General features: G+C 39.5%; 2 protein-coding genes across 6 annotated transcripts; one reads left to right on the top strand and one right to left on the bottom strand.

The window, feature by feature from the left end:
* The first annotated feature begins 3895 nt into the window (after positions 1-3895).
* cep55l (centrosomal protein 55 like) lies at positions 3896-12767 on the top strand. Of its 5 annotated transcripts, none has more exons than XM_063893068.1 (12): positions 3896-4025; positions 4546-4772; positions 4907-5014; positions 5872-6027; positions 8180-8233; positions 8544-8688; positions 9101-9231; positions 9515-9708; positions 10081-10204; positions 10315-10386; positions 10549-10674; positions 10830-12767. In XM_063893068.1, the coding sequence occupies exons 2-12, from the start codon at positions 4584-4586 to the stop codon at positions 11031-11033; spliced, it is 1503 nt and encodes a 500-aa protein (XP_063749138.1). In that variant the 5' UTR covers positions 3896-4025; positions 4546-4583; the 3' UTR covers positions 11034-12767. The 5 variants fall into 5 exon arrangements, with proteins under 5 accessions (XP_063749138.1, XP_063749140.1, XP_063749136.1 ...); XM_063893070.1 differs by having other exon boundaries at positions 3911-4025; positions 4549-4772; positions 9104-9231; XM_063893066.1 differs by having other exon boundaries at positions 3911-4025; positions 4549-4772.
* A 1084-nt stretch (positions 12768-13851) lies between these two features.
* Positions 13852-16623, bottom strand: rbp4 (retinol binding protein 4, plasma). Its single transcript, XM_063893065.1, has 6 exons — positions 16501-16623; positions 16073-16175; positions 15743-15879; positions 15548-15654; positions 14751-14963; positions 13852-14545 (listed from the first exon to the last, which is right to left on the bottom strand). Exons 2-6 carry the CDS (start codon positions 16172-16174, stop codon positions 14496-14498), a joined length of 609 nt encoding a protein of 202 aa, XP_063749135.1. The 5' UTR covers position 16175; positions 16501-16623; the 3' UTR covers positions 13852-14495.

The following is a 16623-nucleotide window of genomic DNA, read 5'->3' as shown; positions in this document are numbered from 1 at the left end:
AGCGTAAAACAAAAAACATGATTTTGTTTTTTGTTCAGACACACCGAACATATTGTGTTGTCGCCGTGCATTAGTGATGAGCGCTAGCTGATGTGACCCTTCAAATTGGTTGTAAACAACGGGAAAATTGTAATAGATCATAATGAATTATTAATGGATCATGAAGCACACTTTGTTTCAGGATGTTTTGCTGCTATGATGGCTGTTGTACATGCTGCAGGTTTGCACATTCTATTATTGCTGAAATCTCAGTTTTCCTGTTTAATATTTCCAAGCTGTTTGTCAGAGAATACTCATTTTCTGATACTTAACTTAATCCTTCTCAGGGGCACAGGGGGCATCAACCTATCCCAGCTTATGAGGCAAAGAGACATTGGATACAGCCAGTTTACACTGGTACTCACATTAACATCTACAAAACATTTCGAAACCATCCCTATTGACTTGAACATGGTTTGAATATAAGCGAAAATATAGCAAAGCCACACAAGTTAACAAGCAAAATGCAACTGTTTACTCTCTGCAGCCCCGTTTCATTAAAGTTTCATCTGATCTCTGATCTGATCAAGGTGATTTGGCTTATACATTATACAGAAGTGTGCCTCTCACAGGTCACCCATTGATCCAGCTTCAGGCGATATAGCAAGGCTAGTCGGTTCACCAGGCCAGCATGAGGTCTACTGCAGAGTGCTGGGGCCACTCGTTCTCTGCTGATGATGCGGGCATTGCTCACCGGGGGACTGATCCATGAGCCAAGCCCCTCACTGCCCCTGTTGAGACACCCGGGGGCCAGGCTGAGGCAGCTCTGTGAATCACAGAACGTTGAAATGAAAAGAACATCTTTAATACTGTAGTCCAGATCCAGCTTCTATAGCTCATTATTACTTGACATGTTACTTGTCATGCTGTTGTCTCCCTGAATTCTGCAATTAGCATGCAAGAGCTGGCTCTGCGGAGCTTTGGTGCTCCAATCGAGGTGTATGTATACATCTCTCTGCTTCTCTCCAGAGAGGTTATACATGCCTATAGCTTTGATGGTAAAAGAACAAAATGAATTGCGGGGTGCCCTTTGACCAAGCAGGCCATTACTGGCTTCATACTGATCCATGCTGTTGTTGTTCCTCTGCTGGGAGTTACTGCTAGGTAGATCAGTAGACCAGAATATAACCACTGGAAACAAAGACAACGTTAACCTTTATGAATTCTTATGTGGAGAGCTGCATTTGTAACATACTGACAGATTGGGCAACCAAACAATCAGATGTATTACAAAACAGCTTAATGGATGAACTTTGGAGCCTATCGATTTTCCCATTCCATTAAACAAAACTACATTGACCAGAAATGTTCTCATCCTTTCTCAGTGTTCAATTTGTTGCAGTTGTGCCATCAGCTTCATTGTATTTGAAAATGATTATGTGTGTACAACGTTACAGTAAGAAAATGAAGAGTTCAAGGTGTATTCGAGCAACTCAAGCATACCTTTACTTTTAATATGAAGGAACATTGTGAATGCAACAATACTTGGCTATGATGGTACTTACAGTTCACAGTTGTTAGCCACTATTTACACCAAGGCCACTGAGAGGAACACCCTATTAACTGCCAGGCATTTTTCATCTGAAGCATTTCATGAAAGGTCTGACTTGCTTCAAGTTTTACGAACTGAAAAGAATGTGTTCCTCTGTTAATGGTTTTGAGGTTAGAATAACATAAACAAGTTTTCAAAAAAGGGTTACTTTGGTAAAATAAATTGGCACTTATGACAAGGCATAATATAAAATATTCGAAGCAGCCAAAGAATAAGTATAAAGCCGGTCGGTGGCGTAATGAGTAACATTCATGGTTGATATATATAGTCCAGCAGTGGCCCAGTCAGTAGGGGCTTGGACTGGGAATCGTAGGGTTGCCGGTTCAAGTCCCCGAACAGACTTGAAATATGGAAAGTGGACTGCTACTTGGAGAGGTCCCAGTTCACCTCCTAGGCCCTGCTGTGGTGCACCTTGAGCAAGGCACCGGACACCTCCAATCCCCCCTCCCCATTGCACGATAGCTGCCCACTGCTCCTAGTACTAGGATGGGTTATATGCAGGACTAATTTCACTGTGTGTGCTCTGCTGTGTGCATGTATGTGACAAATAAAGAGGGTTTCATCCTCCGATTCTATGTATCTATGTAAAATTCTTGATGTATATGTATTTGTTGGTTTTACCTCTGTTGGTTCAAATCAAACTCATAATATTGAAACACTGGCATATATTACCGTCTAATGAAAGCATGGATCAGAGATCATCCAGTCTGTCCACAAAACTCAAATGATATTCTCAGCAAAAAGAAGTATTGTATTCGGGACTTGCATTTGACTGGAAATGCATTACTTGTGCCACTTTCGGACTTATGTATATGCTTAAAAACCCCTGTGGCTGCATATAGTGTAAGTGGGAAAATCAAGGCAACCTCTACACATTTTGAACACACAACAGAAAGTGCACTAAAGTAGAAAAGCTCAACATCACCTGTAGGGAAATGTTGAGAAAAAAAACACAATTTCCAGGGAGAAATATAAATTCACAGAAATGGCCCTCAGGGTTGACTGCTTTGCAAAAAAATGAAGTATGAAGATGAATTAATTGATTGCTTTTTCTTACATGAATACATTTTGTATCAACACATTTGATAGGGATTAATGTAAATGTATTGGCTGAATGCAATAGGTTTAAGGAATTGACTTCTACTGTAAGATATCCTATTTTTTTTACTGTTTTGTTTTGCTTATGCTCAGATCTAACATTAAATGTAAATCAGGGTATTGTCCATGCCACAAGAAAACAAAAATGCCTCGTGGCAAGTCTGCTTATGTAATACACACTGAGCTTTAATTGAACAGTATGCTGATGTGAAGGTCAAAGGTCAAGGTACTACTTCTCTTTAAACACTTTTTTTATTACATTATTTAACACTGCTGTTGTAAACATGTCATTTGGCCAAGCTATTAAAGGATGAAATGTAAAAACTGCAAAATACCACCTGACATGCTTATAAACACTTAACATGTAGGTCAATTAATAGACTGCGTTACACATGCCGAATACGTTAATGAGGACATTAAGGTCAAGTGTATGAAACAATGATACTCCCATACCTTTTTAATGTTTAAATAAAAGGTATAAACACACCACAACTAATAATTAGGTTGCATTGTCCTACCATTTTACTTCCCCACAGTTTCAATGCTCTTTCCTGTGTCTCTTCACCTCTGTGCCTGACACACCTGGAGGAATGTAGGCCACACACACGCACAAACAAACACACAGCAAGTATGAAAATCACATTCCTACTCATAGTGTTTGTGCTTACTGTACACTTTCACATTGTGTGCCACTGTTACAATAGAAAGAAATATATATGATGATTTAGTATATTTGAATGTGTAATTCTGCGATCATAACACCATCAACAATCTCTTAAAGATGCACCTTGATAATCAATGGCAGTGCAATATCAAACACTATGTAGACAAGCACTTCCGTTGAAGCGGTTTTCTGGCAGAAACATTTAAAAAAAAAAACCAAATGCTTTCATTATGATGCGTCTCTGGAAGGTTTCTCAGTGAGGAGATACAGAAACATGACTAACAAGTTTAGGGGGCTCTCCTGTGTGGGTTCGCTTCATTCAGTGAAAAGGCCAGTCCGGTTTAACAGATATGTCAGTCGGTGAAGACAAGTAGAAAAGAAAGGCTGACTTCTCAAGTAATTGGATTTAAAACGATAATGCAAGTAAAGTGAACAGTATTGAATGTAGCAGTGTAATTAAACACATTAAAGATAACTGTTTTTCACACCGTTCCGCCCATCAGTCATATTCGGGACACTCAGGCTTTAGTAAACAAACGTAACCCACTGCCGATCACGGATATGACGTCAGCGCGCTGCAATTCAAACTTCAGGAAACGAAAACGTTTGGTTAGAAAAACGGTCTTGTTGTTACGGACTAATTTCACTGCATATCTTCACTTCGCTTTATATGTAAGCATATTTTCTCATTTATTCCTCTCCGCCAGTAATGTTGGCTTTAATTGTTTTGTTTTACAAAAGACAGCGTGCAATTTAAACGATGTAATGTTAGTTTATTAAAAGCTTTCTACCAAAGACAGGTGCGAGGATGTGTGTTACGTTCAAGAACTGTCAGTTGTATTACCGAGTAATCTGTGTATTGATGTTTCATTTAAATGTACGTTAGTGTCCATAAAAGGGGATAGATTTTGTTGAAATGTACTTGTAAAAGACTCAAACTATGGTTTAGGGTCAAATATGTTTATTTTTCTTTCAATTTAGACTACTCATCTGCATACTTTCATGTTATTGATAACGTTTAGTATCAAATCTGTCAGTTCATTTGGGATGAATCACAAAGGTGATCTGTTTTTAACTTTCCATTCGGCTTTATTATTTGTAATCGAAATCATTTCAGGCAATATGATACACATCCGGTGAAATGTACATCTGAGAAAACATCAATCTCTGAATTATTCTTTTATGTTTTGAGAAGTCCAGGTAACTTTATAAACACCCAACAAAGAAGCCATGACATCTAAAGGTGCCAAAGAGACCATTGTCTCCAGGTTGGGCTTCAAATCCAGCAACTCTGCTTCCAAGGCTGAGGCGGAGCTGGAGAAAGTCAGGAAGGAGAACGCTCACCTCCGGAGAAAGATTGATGAACTGGCCAAACGACACATCAAACCCCCCGACTCAGACAAAAGCAAGTTGCTGGAGGTAAACAAATACTTTTTTTTGAAGGTGTATTGAGGGATTTCAAGTTAACTTCAGGATTCTCTTCATATCTGTCTATCTGTTTCCCTTTTTTCTTGTATTTTAATGTGTACTTATTTTTCCTCATATCACTACAGAGGATCCTGTCTCTTGAGACGCTGCGAGAGAGAAACAATCAGCAGTTGCTTGTTAAAGAACAGGATCTAGAAACAATGAGACAGCAGCTGTCAGCTAGAGGGGGAGAAGTATGTACACATGACTCAACTTCTGCAGAAATATATGGTTACAAATCCAATTTATCAGTACTTTATAGATACATCTATAAATGTCATCTGACAGCATGGACTCACAGAAAGACCGATTTTTTTTGCCAAGTTATTCTGCCCATGTTGAAGAGATATATACCTACAGCTGTGTATTTGAGAGTGCTCCTCAAGTTGTAAAGATTTGTTGCACTTTCAGCATTGTATTGCTGGCATATGTATTGCTGGCAGCTGACAACTGTCAGAAAAAAGAATATCATGCTCCCACTGAGCTGCCATAAAACACAGTTGGGGGGAAAATAGATTCAATCCTATTTTGACAGCAGCTCAGCTAAGGGACGTTTAGACATCCAGCTAAAAAATGCATACTAACATATGCTGTTCACTTGATATTTATAAACCAGCTTTTTTCCACTGGTATGCCTCTGTGTTCAAGACACAGCTGGATAAATTGATGCTGTTCAGTTCAGGTTGTTGTTGCAAATCATTGTGAAATCTCTTTCTGTTGTTGAAGAACTCGTTTATTAATTTAGGTTAAAATGTGGAAATTGCATGCTGGCAAAAGGACTATGAGCTGCTATTTATACCATGTTTTATGCAATTAAATAACATTTGCTTTTTTCTCATTAACTTTAATCAACAAAAGTGCTAAAACCAGATCTGCTCAGTGGCCAATACCAGCAGAGTGCCAGCATTGTAATGTCATTTGTGTGAAGTAGATAATTGCTCTGATAAACGCAAGTATCTGCCTGCATAAACACAAGTTTATTAACCAGAAATAACAGGTTGTTGTGTAGGCTAGTCAACGTGTTGTTTATTCACTTTGTTGTGTATTGCAGGTGGTGGCTTCACTGCAGGCCCAGCTGGAGCAGCGGAGGAAGGAGGCCGACCAGAGAGATGGGATGTTCCAGAGTTTGTCACAGGAAACTGGAAACCTGAAAAACCAGCTGGCCACCGTTTCTGCCCGCTGCCAGTCCCTGGAAACACAGGCGACGGTAGGTTGACCAACTTTTTGGCCCTATACCTGTCTAGATGTTCTCATTAGTTAGGAGAGTTGTCACTGCCATTTCCACATAAGCAATTATGTTATAGGGGAAGTGTACCTTCCTTATAATAGGGCTGTATTTAAATTGTAGCTGACCGGCTACTTTTACTGTTATAGGTCATGAATTGAGTTAATGGGGTTATTAGGGTTGCTAATTAAAAAGTCCTTATTCAGTAACTTATGTTATTGAAAATTACCCTTAGGATTTATTCCAAAACTGTCTTTTTTTTTTTAAATGGAAAGGCGTACATTTTAAGGACTCTGGTTTCTTCCACCAATTCTAAAATCTGAACAGAAATGGGTTTTAAAGGAACAATTAAATATATAACTTCATCATAATCATTGTGGCCTTTGTTTGCCTGAGTTCATAATTCTGAGTAAACATGGCATCTGTTTGGACCAGCAGCTAGTGCATCTTTAGGTTTGTGCAATTTATTTTATTGTTATGTCTTTCCAGTGAATCTACTGCATCAAACGTGGCTTATTTTGAAATACCGATGCAGTTATATCCTCTTCCACTAGGTGGCACTTTGTGACCTCTCATTGTGTTCCTCAGCTGCTGTCTTTACCTTCTCTCTGGAGAATATCTATCTAGCTCCGATAAAACAAGACCAAAAAATGAAATATTGTGAATGTAAATACACATTTCAGTCCATAGTTTTCTTACTCAGTCATCCATACCTTTACAATAACCCAGCGAAGGATTATTTAATATACCAGCGGTTGGCACTCCCACACAATTGTAGGATCTCCTTCCAATTTAAAAAGCAGCTGTGATTCCTCTTCAGCCCTTTGATGCTTTGAGCACAGCACGCCTTCACTACACAGAGCAATCGTCTGTGTTCTACTTTGCTTCTTGACAGCAAAAGGTAGCTTATTGGCAAGAATCCAGGAAGTGGGGGGGGGGGGGTCTCTTTCTATTTTAATTCAACCTCAAAATCAATTAAGAGTTCTAATTACACATCATTCAAAATCAGTTAAACCAACTGCTAGGCCCATACATCATTCATATTTCTGAATAATCCAAACCAACAAATGTAATAACTATAGTTACAGTATTGTTTGAAATCGGTCTATACCCAAAAGAGTGGGAGGATCTGAAGAAAGAAAGAAAAGAAAAATATAAAGTTCTTTCCCCCTTTTTGCTTTGCTTCAGTCACCACATACCGTCTTTGAATGTAAATGTTCTCACATGGTCCCCTACGTTTTGTCTCAAGGTTGAAAAGTATTAAAGGCAGTGTACATAAATAAATGGATTGGGAATGCTTGTTACTTATGGGCACATAGTCCCTATAGATATGGTTGTCTGTCAGGTCCAAGTGCGAGTGGGTGTCCTTATCTCCATGTCTTTTGAATAATGTTCCAGGAACATTCCGAGCCCTCGGCTTAGCTTCTTTAGCACTTCTAGACATAATCTGACCAGCAGACCCTGACCCAACCCTTCCTTCCTTCCTTCCTTCTCGGGTTTTACATAAGCTAATTGTGTGCTTAGCCTATGAGACGTTGGATACAAGTTTTAAATCCATCTGGAAAAAGTTGACAAGCTCACGATGCTTGTCTGGAAGTATGAGGGCTCATAGAGATGATAGTTTAAATGCCCAGTGTTGTAAAGGGAGCTTAAACGTTGTGTGGGATCAGACATAAGGACCTCAGGGACAGGTCACAGAATTATGAAATGACTGACAGCCTTCTAGGGATGGATGTCGAGGAATAGGCTTAACGTAGGCGCCCTGGGATATGAGGCCAAGTATTGCATACATTGATCACTTGCTCAAAAGCATTTTTCCTCCATTGTTAAAAATAAAGACAATGAATAATTTAAACCAGCAAGCCTAGGAGGGATGTTAAGCTTGTGGCAAACCTACCGTTTTTACTGCCTGAAATGATTTTGTTCGCACAAAATATACATAAGTACTTGTGGAACATTGGCCCAAAGGCCATCAGGGCTGTCTGTAATTTTATTTAAACTTAAATCCCTTTGATAGGCACCTCCACAGCAGCAACATGACCAGAATAACAAACGAAAAGGGATTGTATTTATTTAGTTGAAGCCTGTATGTCAGACGTGGGGTTTTATTTGTATTTATTTTTTCTCTCTACAGAATGGACAGGTGCCTCCTGGAGACTTGGCTATGGTTCAAGATCAACTGAGAGACGTAAGTCCATTCAATGATTAACTGAGTTTGTTTGTATGTGGCTGTTTTTTCCTATTTAAGTACGCACGTTCTTAATATTGGAAAGTTGCTTTTGTACCAAAGCTTTATAAATGAGATATCTAGGGCCCATTATAGATAGAAATAAACCGTATGAATATTTTGGGCCACATAGTAGTGGGCCCTACTCCCAAAACCAAAGTCTGACTCATTTAGAAAAATCTTACAGTAGTTGCTTTGAATTGGATAGGTCTAATCTTTAAATACACAGATGATGGTAAGACAGTTTCTCGGTTGTCCATTTCCACACCAGGCTCTTGAGAAGAACCAGCAGTGGATGGCGTACGACCAGCAGAGAGAGGCCTACGTCCAGTCCGTGCTCGCCCGCACGCTGGAGCTGGAGCAGCAGCTGGCCCAGGCCAAGCAGCAACCAACCAACCAAGAGGCCACATCGGATGGTGAGGAATGAAATAGCTTTCCACCACATCCTAGTCACTACAGATGCACATGTGATGTTAAAGTAATTCAAATGAACCTAGCAAACACAAACACATTTTTGGCTTTGATGCTTACAGTACGGAAAATGAAACGGGGGGATATGCAGTTTGATTCAGATATCATTTTATAGGCCAACATTAAACACCACTGGCTTCGGGCGGGGGAAATCAGATGAAGAAAAGATTAGATTGGTGATTACTGGGATTAAAAATATTAGCAACATCAGCAGCACTGATGACTGTTTGGATGAGGCATTTCAATTTTCGGACCTTCTGAAAATCTTTCACGTAGACGGTGCTTAATGCCAAAAATGTTTTTCGATTAGCGTCTCGGTTTGTTTGCTCACACTTCTTATCTCTTCTGCCAATTTAGCAGGTCCAGATAAGGACGCTGAGCTGAAGCAGCACTATGAGCAGCAGCTTTTGGGGGTACAGAACAACCTGGAGAGGCAGAAAGATCAGGCTACCAGAAGCCAGGAGGAGCTCAGCGTGCAGAGGGAAGAGGTAAATACTACAAAATGTCATATGCTATTTACATATTTAGTAATAAACACAATTCCCTTTTCTGTCTAATTCTCGCAGTCTCCTCATCAAACTGTGTACACATTTATTCACATTCACTCTGTTAAAAAGTTTGGATTAGTGCATCATCTGTATGCAACGTCGCTAACCCAATTACATTTCTACAGTCGTTGGATTGAGGCGTCTTTATAAATAAGTTGTAGAGCTCAACAAAAGTATAAACAGTTTTGAAGTTTGTATTTCTCTGGAAAATTTGCATTTGCAGACCCTAAAAGCTCAGGCAGAGCTGCAGTCTCAGAAGGAGCAGGTCACCAGGCTCCAGCAGGAGATGTCAGCACTGCAGAGGAGGTACGAGGACAAGAGCAGCGAGCTTTCATCGTTTCTGAGACGGTACGAAGACAAGAGCAAAGAGTCGCAGGACGTAAAGATGCAGCTGCAGGCGGAGCGGCACACCAGCAGGTGAGACAAGACTACTTTTGTTGGAGAATTCAAATAAGCCACAGTTCATCTCTAAACGGCACATCTGGAGCGGAGAAACTTCATAGCCTCATGATAAGAAAAAGCCAAAGTGTAGATAAAAGAGTCCAGGATATAAACCCTTTTTAAAATACCTCTATTTCTTACATGTTTTACTTTCCTTAAATTCTCAGTTAACTCGAGCCAAAAAATGTTCTCCTGATTTAGTATGATATACAAATATGCAAATTAGTAGAAAAGTTGAACACTTTCCTAACAATAACCGCAGTAAACGGGTTTACTTTTGAAAGTAATATAAACCGTAAACGTGGTTATTCTTAATATTCATGTGGAATACATAAACACTGCATCCAGACAAGCAGTGAGTGAGGAGAGAAAGGTGTTGTCTGAGCGGTCAGACAGGATGAGGATGGAACTGGACAGTATGGACATGAGACTGGAGGAGGAGAGGAAGAGATCTGCTGAACTTCTCCTGCAGGTAACCCTCACAATCACAACTTCTGAGAATACTTCACTCGTGTGTTAATTTGAATGGAAAAGGGATTTAAAAGTTGTGTTTTATTAAAAGTGGTTATCTGGCTTCCGCAGGTGAATATGCTGCAGAAATCTCTTCTGAGCCAGAATGAAGAACAGAGGAGAATCGCAGCGTTGGAACAACAGGTACCTGAGCAAAACATCTCAAATGGGTGAAAGCAAAGTGTTGGTAATGGAAGTAGTAGCTGTTGTGAGAATCATCTCTTGAAGTGGTGAAATCCATACCAATATCACTTGTTCAATTCATGTATTTGAATTCTTGAATCCTACATTTCTACCCCTCCTTAGATCAAGCTCTCTGCTAAGGACTTTGAGAATGAGAAGCTTGATCGTCAGAGCATGCAGCACCAGTTGCATAAGGTGCTGAAGGAGCTCCGCAAAGCCCGCGATCAGATTACTAAACTTGAGACTGTTGTAAGTGTTTTACGAGACATCATAGCCCTATGTATGTTGTTTTGGCTTTTATAAGTTCATGTTAAAAGAATAAATCCCAGCTCATCACAATCCGTCTCAAAGAGAAACCTAAAAGAGAGGGCACAGATGTTGAATTATAATGTTTTGTGTTTCAGAAACAGCCAAACTCCCGTTTCTCCGAGCCCAGCTCCTACAACAATTTTGAGTTTGATCGCCTGACTATCCACGACTCAGCCGGTCCCACGTCTCCATCCAACCTCCTGGATGAGAGTTTCCTGGAGTGCCCCAAGTGTCGGGCCTCCTATCCCACCAGCCGCCACAGGGAGCTCCTGGCGCACATTGACTTCTGCCTTGCCTAAATTAATAGATAGTCTAGATTGGTGGTTCCCCAGCCTGGGACCTCTTCCTTCCCGAAAGAGGGGTAGCACGAAAGCAAAGCTACCCCTCTCAACAAAAGCAATTATTCTGTTTCTTTACGCTTCTTTAATGTTGCAGAACGAAAAGGGAAGAAAATCAGCATTTGGTTAGCCTGGTAGTATTGAGTCTGAGTCAGTGGGTGTCAAGGATACATTGCCTCCTTTTTTTACAATGAGTCATAAAGGTCGGGAACCACTGGAACATCCAAACACAGAACTCCTGTGAGCAAAAACGAAAAACATATGAAGGTTGTTTACATGGTTGCCAATTGTTTGTGTTAATTTCCAAATTTAAATTGTAAGTGCGTCTCATGCAAGATGATTAGTTTGAAATACTGCCGCTGCTGTGAGAACAATCACTGAATACACATTTCTGATGCATTCAATTATGGGGCATAGTTAGGTAAATTTGATAATTGCAGTAAGGATGTTCTCTGGACTCCAAGTGATATTCAGATGGGGATTTTATCTAAGTGGGTTAAGATACAAACCGCTAGTAAAACGTGGTTCTTATACAAGCACATTTTTAAACATATATATATATATGGGAATTAAGGGACAGATTTAAATAACCACCTTAAAACTACTTATAAGTGTTTCATGCCATGTAATCATGACAATTTAAAGAAATGTACTCCAGTACTTTTTTGCCCTTAGCAGACCGTCAGGCCAAAGATTGATTGGTTAATATTCCTTCCATATGTTGACTTCTGGGTGTCCTGCTTCGTTTTGTAAGTACAGGTGTATTTTCCTTCATGAGAAGCTCTTATAGAATTTTATTTTTGTGTGCTTTGATGAAATTATTTATTCTCGGGTTATTTTTTTAAGTAAGCTACTGTCTTTTTTAAGTGACTAAAAGCTAATGATGATAATGTATTTCTGTACAATTTTCGACATTCAAGGTTACTTCCTTTGTATAATCATGAATTGTACCTTTTTTATTGTATTTTAGGAAAGTTTACAAACCTGACTATTGCAGTGTGTTTCAAACCAGCTGTAGACCTACCACCGCCACACTCCTAGTTTCCGTAATCAACACATTTTGTGTTTTTGTGTTGCGTTTAAGGTATTTTCGCATTGTATTTGACGAGAGGAATTACCCAGAAGCAGCCATTGTAATTATTCATTGTCAGTATTGAGATATATTTAAGTATAGCAGTGTTTCTCTTGTCTGATAAACAAGACTGAGATATTTCTCCAACATGTGGTGTGAGTTGCCTCAGCTAAGCAGAGCACAAATTCCTGTAGAAGAGTTTAAATAGTCACATGGTGCCAGGTTGTCCTTCTATTCCTCCCTGTTTAAGTGAAGCTCATTTCAACCTCCACCTTCACTTTTCAAGCCTGCAGCTCTGTTTGGCTGGAATGAGATTGCATGTGCTAATTCCTTGTACTCAACTATTTAAGGATGGGGATTAGTAAAGGTCCTCTTGGTTGAGGAAAGGGGTTAAGTTGCTTTTATTCCTGCTATCTTGGCAATGTGACTCGATGGACTTAAACCAGTCAGACACGGCTATACTGTCCTCTTTTAGATCGCTGTTGTGTTTTTACTTTGCATGGTTTGTCCAACTTTTGCCTTCGCCTCTGTTTTATTTTTGATCATGTGCTCCAAAGTTGTTTTGCCGTGCACTGTACTGTATAAAAGTGTGCAATAAAGATGTAAATCTCCTCTCAACACAACATGTCATGTCCTTTTTGTTGAATCAGAGTTTATTTCAGCGCAAATAGTGTAGCAAATAATGAAATATTGACTAAAACAAGAATTGCATTTGTAAACTGATGGGGAATCATTGTGACATTGTACCCAAATGTTTATGTGCTTTGTGTGTGTGTGTGTGTCAGTTAAAAAGTAGATGCTTCTCCAGTCAAGGCTCTTCGACAGGTTAATGAGTTTGGTGTCTCGTCTTTTTGTTGTCCACTTCGCTGAAATGTGCTGTACTGAAAGGATTAGGCATACGTGTGTTCCGTTTACCATCAAGGTGAATAAACACATCAGAGCTCTGTTTGGGGAGTTTAAAGCTATGAAGTCATATTACAGGATAAAGAAAATACAGTTTAAACTGCCGTATGCAGGAAAGAAGTACGGCAAACTCGCCGACTGTGTGAAGATGGAAATTAATAGAATATCAATGCCCATCTTCAGAGCAATTAGAGTAGTATGCCTTGATAGCAGGTGTAACGTTCACCATGTTCATCATTGAGTTAGAATGTTAACATTAGCTGCTTGAGGTCTAATCACAACGTTTATCTGAGGCAGATGGGAGTGTCATTACTTTTGCAGGTCATATATTGGCAAAAAAGTCTGATTTTAACATAACTATGGCAAATTAAATGATAATTGAATACAATTCATCCTGAGGCAAACATGAATGCCTGTACCAAATTTCTATTCAATGTTATTGAGGCATTGCCTTTTGTTGTTCAAATATTCAAGGCACCATGGATGTCTGTCCAGCAGATGTTGAAACATTGTTTTTGCATATGTGTAAAACCTTGAGATGGTAGCGGAAGATGGAAGTCAGACAGTTTTAGGCTATTAAACAAACCTATGTCAGAAAACAAAACGTTGATCTATTTATTTTCTGGACCTAATGTGATACTTTTTACATAATCCATTTGACTAGTCCAATAAAAATGTGTTTTGTCAGGTGTTTATATCAAAGGAAGCTGTTTGTAAAAGCTAATTTTGCGCTGTTGTTTTATTTAATATTTGCGCTCTGTTATAAGATAGAGCTCCCCTCACAAAATGAAGCATATACTTGAATGAACCGACACATATTGAACGTTTTATTTCCCAAAACTGGATCAAGAGGTATACAATATACAATCAAGTTACAACCAAACTAGTATGCCTTTAAAGCAGATGACTGTAATGTAGGTATTAAGGTTTATTAACAATATCAAATGTTGTGCTACAAGATACCGTACGTACTTCAGTGTAAAAGCAAGCCAGTGACTTGTGAACCTGGTTTCGTGGTAAACATGGTGCTAATAGCTGCGTTTTTGAAATAATGCAGAGAATTCCGCTTCACTTAAGAGACTACTTATTCCTCACAATGGCCTGAAAAGCTCCAAAAGTAGATTTCAAGTGATCTGATACCTTTAGTTTACTCACAGTAAGCAACTTCCATTGTTTTTTATTAAGAAGTCTGTTTTAGGCAACACGTGACAGATGTTGATGATTGGACTAAAATGTTAAAAGGCCCATAATCGTCTTTACTAATAGGGACATGTTGATTAGGTGACAACAAACCAGCATCCACAGTAATCTTTCCCTTCCGTTCACAATTAGGTCATGTGAGTGTATTTATAGTTTGCCATTTCAAAACAATAATGGGCTACTGTCTCTGTTAGGAAAAACAAAGACAGCAGAGGAGGGACCATTTTGGTGGGAGTCAGTCCAAGACATCAGAGTGGCTCGGGGAGGCTGGGGGTTGGGGGTTGGCTCTCACAGAAGCCTGCAGTGGGACGAAAAAAACATTTAGCTTACAAGAAAAACATAGCTTTTAAAATAAACCCAAAAACACAATATTTCAACGTCTTAAACATCTTAAATCTTAACAGCCGTAATAATACTGATACATTTAAAGCATAAATACTGATTAAGGGTTTTCTGAACATGTGCATTTTATCGAAAGAAGGTGAGCAGTTAGGGGAACTCACCAGTATGCGGAACGCGTCTGTATTTGCCCAGCAGGCAGAGGTCCATCTTCCTCTGGACGACGTTGCGCTGGTCCTCAGGCCTCAGACCGGTGGGATGGCGAGAGAAAATGAAGGAGTAAGCATCCAGACAGGTACCGTCAGAGTCTACCAGTCTGCACGAGTAGTGGATGGCGTAGTTGTCGTAGTCGGTGTCAATGACCCAGTGGTCATCGTCTGAGTGCGGAGAAGGGAGAAAGGATGGTGGTAAGGGGGAGAAAGAGTTGATATTTTTAACATCATCATACTTTTACAATTAGTCAACTTGCATGGTAAGTGTACGGCCCAAAAACACGATTTTTGAAAAATCGCAGAACATGCTGTTTTCATTCTCTCCAGTATGGAGATGACTCTGCTTTATATTGTATTAAACTGAAAATAATTCAAAGGTATATCCATGTGGACTTTGCAAAACCAGCTTGGACATTTTTCACTGTTTTCTGACTAATAGACAAATTGATTCATCTATAAAAGAATCAGCAGATTCATGATTGAAAATGAAAATGATCCTTTCATGCTGACCTATGTTAAAACACGACCAGAAGTACACAAACATTTCTAGCCCACTCACACATTGCACAATCGTCATTGATCTGTGTATGAAACTTCAGACTTTGTGCTTTTTGTTTATCTCTATTTCACATTGATCTTTTACTCTTTCAAGTTAAATCGAGCACTCTGTCGGACTTTTTTTACATTTAATCATCAGTTTTCTAAACCTGGCAAAAATCTCTGCCATTAAGGTGCTTTCCCCAACTTACTTCCAGTCTGCAGGTATGAGGCGGCTCCCCAGTACTTCATCCTGAACTTAGAAGACTCAGGGGTTTCCTCAAAGGTGGCAAACATGTCGGCACACATTTCCCAGTTGCTAGATGTCAAAAAGAGAGGAATATGTTATGAAAGATGTGAGACAAAATGGAGCTTGTTAAGCCTATATAGCAAAGAACAGAACTCACTTCAGGATGACCACTCTGCCCTTAGCAGTGGCGGTCATTTTGCCATCCTCAGCGATAACAAAATTGGCCACGATGTTGTCAATTAAGAACAAACCCTCCGGGTCCTTCTTTGCAACAGCGTACCATGTCCCTGCATACTATGAATAAGAAATCCAAGTGTAAGTCGGCTTCACTATGTTTTTCACTAAATTAAAAGAGGGAAATTATCATATACAGTGTAATTAGTTGTACACTGTCCTAACACACAATAACATTCCTGTGCATCTCTAACCAAAGACGATTTGAAGAATAACGTAAATTATCATAAAACATTTTACACTTTTAACTCACCCTTGACCTGTCCAGGTTCTGCATGACCTGGATGTTGGAGACCTGGCAGTCCTGTGCCCAGGACAAAGCCAGGAGACAGAGGGCCACAGCGTAGCACAGCATTCTATCACAGAGGAAGGAAAAAAGGCAGAAACAAAGGAAGAAGGAAAGTTGGTCAGGAGGGAGAGTTGGAAAGACAGAGAAGACAGAAGAGTGAGCCACATTGCCAGTTCATTCAAGTCCTGCAGTGAAGTAGAGGGTAATGAAATTCCATGTCTATATGCTACAAATTCTTTGTCCATTTTTAAACGAAAAACCCTTCAAAACAGAAATCAAGGTTGTTTTGAAAAAGGTGAGAAAAAAAGATTTGGTCAAAGCACCAACCATTGTCTTTACATTTCCCGTTAAACATTTTTAACATAAAAAAGAAGTCCATTGTCAATGCATACCTGTTTACCGAAATGAAGTGGAGAGCTGACAGAAATCTCCAGGTTTTCTATCAAAGGCCTTATATATAGTTGGCTGGTATTGCATAATGACTTCCCCCACTCTCCCCACAGCTAGCTTGTCTT

This window comes from Eleginops maclovinus, chromosome 10 (assembly GCF_036324505.1).
Source record: "Eleginops maclovinus isolate JMC-PN-2008 ecotype Puerto Natales chromosome 10, JC_Emac_rtc_rv5, whole genome shotgun sequence".
Lineage (NCBI taxonomy): Eukaryota > Metazoa > Chordata > Actinopteri > Perciformes > Eleginopidae > Eleginops > Eleginops maclovinus.
Note: the sequence above shows the minus strand (reverse complement) of the source record. Positions and strands in the feature narration are given on the sequence as shown.

Bases quoted from the DNA above. Each gene is read 5' to 3' on its own strand.
- rbp4 (XM_063893065.1), bottom strand. From the start codon at position 16,174: ATGCTGTGCTACGCTGTGGCCCTCTGTCTCCTGGCTTTGTCCTGGGCA. The intron at 15,880-16,072 runs GTGAGTTAAAAG...TCTTATTCATAG, and splicing joins AGAACCTGGACAGGTCAAGG to TATGCAGGGACATGGTACGC. The intron at 14,964-15,547 runs GTAAGTTGGGGA...CTCCGCACTCAG, and splicing joins CTCATACCTGCAGACTGGAA to ACGATGACCACTGGGTCATT.
- cep55l (XM_063893068.1), top strand. From the start codon at position 4,584: ATGACATCTAAAGGTGCCAAAGAGACCATTGTCTCCAGGTTGGGCTTC. The intron at 8,234-8,543 runs GTAAGTCCATTC...TTTCCACACCAG, and splicing joins TTCAAGATCAACTGAGAGAC to GCTCTTGAGAAGAACCAGCA. The intron at 10,387-10,548 runs GTACCTGAGCAA...ACCCCTCCTTAG, and splicing joins TCGCAGCGTTGGAACAACAG to ATCAAGCTCTCTGCTAAGGA.